The sequence below is a fragment of the Anneissia japonica genome, unplaced genomic scaffold, assembly GCF_011630105.1.
Source record: "Anneissia japonica isolate Jap-2015-1 unplaced genomic scaffold, ASM1163010v1 scaffold288292_len1863012_cov191, whole genome shotgun sequence".
Taxonomy (NCBI): Eukaryota; Metazoa; Echinodermata; class Crinoidea; order Comatulida; family Comatulidae; genus Anneissia; species Anneissia japonica.
This window is the reverse complement of record NW_022688773.1, coordinates 1,328,905-1,332,865: the sequence shown is the minus strand read 5'-3', so window position 1 is coordinate 1,332,865 and position 3,961 is coordinate 1,328,905. Positions and strand designations below refer to the sequence as shown.

Sequence of the window (3,961 nt, the reverse complement as noted above, 5' to 3'; positions counted from 1 at the left end):
GGGTAGGTGTGTGTGTAGGCCGGCTATATATAATCAACTATTCAACATTATATATATATATATATATATATATATATATACAGGCCTATATATAATCAACTATTCAACGTTCTTCAGGATATATAATTTATTAATATGAATAATAATTATATAATAAATACCATTACCCGTCTTTATACGTTCATCCTTTATATGTATTAAGATGCCTCAGCAATATTTACTGTATACACACTCGCACAAACACCCCCACCACACACTATAGCCTGTATACAGTATAGGCATATAACTTAGCAAATAAACTACATATATATATATACATACATACATACATATATATATATACATATATATATATAGTATAACATAGAGAGACGTCCACATGCTACATTTATGTATGTCGTGTGTGTTTTAAAAAGTAGCTTGTAATAAACCAATAATTAAAGTTAAAAAATGTACAAAGTCAAGTCGAATTTAATATCGTCTCGCCTTTTTAATAAATAAGTTATTTACAAATTATTTCATTGAAATATACATTCATAGTGTTGACTTAACCTATTAACGTGCCAATATTGCGAATGCAAATTCTAAAGATATATTTTCCCTTGAAAATTACAAACAAAATTATAAAAAAATGTTTGAAATTAACTTGATCATAGAAATTATTGAATTAAAAATGTGTACCTTTATGTGTACCGTTATTTCTATACTGGATGTTGATAAAAATAATAAAAACACATCCAGTGACTGGAAGTGTTTCTATCATTTTTCGCTGTGAAGTTATGGGTAAACATTTTTTAATACACTAGTGTATTATTAATTATAATTATAATTTTATGTTCAAGTTGATAATATTTATGTTTTGAAAAATGTAAAAAAATGATTTTTGATATTTTTTAAAAATATTTTCCATGGGAAAAGTCATCTTTAAATGACTTTTATATGACAATTTCTCAAAAATACTTTATCGACACTAATCTTTACAAATACAATAAAATAAATGCATTGTAATCAAAGTTATTCCTATTCATTTGTATATAGGCTTTCGATAATCTTATTTGATATCAGTGATTTTGAATAATTAAAAAAAAAAGACAATTGTAATACAACTCAATCAAAAACACCATTTGTTTACGTTAATAATTAATAACAAAATGGACATATATAGTAGAGTGTTCAGTTTAGTATTTTGCTTAGGCCTGTGACGAGTCATGTTTACCTCTGCCTATTCTTACCTTCATAACGCAATAGATGGCATAAGACCTATAGCGAAGACACTCGTACAATAATTCATAGCTCGATTGCTAACTAACCGTTTGTAAATTCATATTAAAGATTAAATATAACTTAGGGAATTAATTTTTTATTAATGTCTTAATTTATTATATATTTATATTAACACTGTTTTGAATTACTAACTAAAATACATGTATTCTTTTCAAAGAAATTAACCTCGCCTTATTCATCGAAATGTGTTGCCCTTTAAATATACCCCATTTGTCATACGTCATTTTCCTATCAAATGCATTAGGCTTTCTATTTCATAACCAATAACCGCCATAAAAACTAATAAAAAAGTATGAAAAATTACACATAGCTAGATTGGTTATGCTTTAATTTTAATGTGAAGAATATTGAAGCAATAGACAGTGATATATAACCATCGATGTGGAAAATGATTATTTTTCTCCCAAAGATATTCCTTTGTAAATGAAATAATTACTATTGCTGTGGCCCTTTTCCCGATGATTAATTATAGAAATTTGAATCTCTTCTAATCAGCCATTACAAAATATACATTTTCCAGTTGCTATTGGTACGGCAGTTAAATTGTGATTCGTTGTGCGACTTAAAACTTATCTCCTTGGGAATAGGTACCTACCTGAACTTTATAGTGACGTAATTGGTCACATTTAAATATACTATACTCTGTGTGGGAAAATCCGAAAACTCTGAAAAATCCAATTAAAGCATTGAATTGCTCAATTTTTAAAAATCGTAAAGTTATCATCTTTTAATGAGATAGAGATGGAAACAATTCAGTTTTCGCTTATTTGCAGAGTTTTTACCACAATGCCCATAAACTGATTACCATCCAATTTAAGAATCTATGCAAAGATATAAAATGAACAGTAATATTTGTGCGTCTGCTATCTTTGAGAAAAATATTCTTCGTGTAATTTTCAATTGAAAGCAAAACAGTTATTTAATATACAAAGTACGGTAAACAATACAGATATAATATAGGCATGCCCAGACTATTAAATTAAATGTCTAAATATGGTAATGACGACCGTTCACATCATGACCATATATAGGCATATCATAACTATGTATGGGCATACAACAGTTGTTTTTTCAAAGAAAATTTGATAGTGTGGACCTTATATTCTTTATTATCTCATTTCAGACAGTATAACTTTAAACATATTTAATAATTTCTACAACATATATTAAAAATTGCAACACTTTTGCTAAGATTAGATAAGAGTATTGTCCTTAAAGATGTTCAAAGACGTTATGTACGAGGGTATGTTTCAATTCCTTAATTATATAAAAAGTAAATAATATGAAACCAAAAGGATTTTAAAATGATAAATACTGTGCTTAATGATGTTAGTTAGTTTTGATAGTAACAAGTATCGGGAAGTGTTCACAATATTACAATTGCATAGACCTACAATACATTTCTAAGTATGTAAAGTGCCATCTTGAACCCGATCATTTTTATAAAGTAGGCCTATGATAACAAATTAAATTCTCGGCTCGGCCTAATTGAAAAGAACATTAAAATGTAATAGTGAAACTCAACTATAGGTCCTTTGCAATTACCAAGTCCCATGTACCCAACAATGCATTAAATTACAACTCATATTTAGACAAAAATTATGACAAAAATATTATTTGTCACTGTGAAAAACGTTTAGAATTATTTTTTTTCATTACATCTAATACACACAATCGATAAGTATTTTGACGTTTTAAATTGAGGTGACAAATTCTTTGATTCTTAGTTTAGATTGAACCCAAGTTACGAAGAGTGTTTGAGTACAGTGTAACATGATCATCGACTTGTATTCAAAGTTCGTAGACATACTACATCATTATGATAGGAATATTTAGTGGTCGTGATCTTTAATAACTATGTACATTCACAACCACTTACAACACATTTTGTGGTAACAATGCGAGTTCACATGTATCTACTCGACACTTGTCACATTGCTACCTCGAACTTAATATAATACCCTGATAACTCGACCTGCCTGAGATATATCCCCAATTATCCAAGTCGTCAATGTTTGCAATGTTTTTTTTTTTATTTAATAGGCCTAATTTATTTTTTATCATCTGCAATTTTTAGGCCTATACCGGTTGTTGTTTCTTGGTTGTTGGACGAATTAACAGTTCGTGTGCTTCCTGCAACTGATTTTGTGTTTTTAGTGTTCGGTAAATTGTTGTCCTTTTTCCACTTCATCCTCCTGTTCTGAAACCAAATTTTGATTTGTCTTTCCGAGAGCCCAAGAGCCTGAGCTATTTCAATTCGACGTCTTCTGGTAAGGTAACGATTGAAGTGAAATTCTTTTTCCAGTTCGAGAATTTGTTGACGAGTGTATGAGGTCCGGGAACGCTTGGCTTCGATCCCCGCCAAGCCTGCCATCAATCCTGTCGGGAATACAAAATTAGGAATTCAGTGAGAAATTGCAGCAATGATCTAGATCAACTGTTTTAATTATCAGCAATCATATGCACTATGCCAACAAAGTACGTTCTTTGTTATATCAACAATTATCAAGAAGTGCACAATCGGGAACTGGGTTATTTTTGTCTTGTGTTCAAGTGAAAATATAATGACAGAAATTAGCGTAGCCCACACACAGCAAACCAATTTATTCATCTTTAGTTTTTGCTACGGTATCTTTTATATCTCTTAAACAGATATACAATACAGAAGGTATATATA

The 3,961-nt window shown here is 29.5% G+C and overlaps 1 protein-coding gene across 1 annotated transcript in view; it reads right to left on the bottom strand.

The window, feature by feature from the left end:
* Positions 1-3,319: 3,319 nt before the first annotated feature.
* The window catches only part of LOC117123373 (homeobox protein Hox-B4-like), a 3,806-nt gene continuing 3,164 nt past the window's right edge, over positions 3,320-3,961 (bottom strand). The window contains exon 2 of the mRNA XM_033269269.1: positions 3,320-3,663. Coding sequence (XP_033125160.1) covers positions 3,335-3,663 — 329 coding nt within the window. The 3' untranslated portion in view covers positions 3,320-3,334. The remainder of the gene's footprint in view (positions 3,664-3,961) is intronic.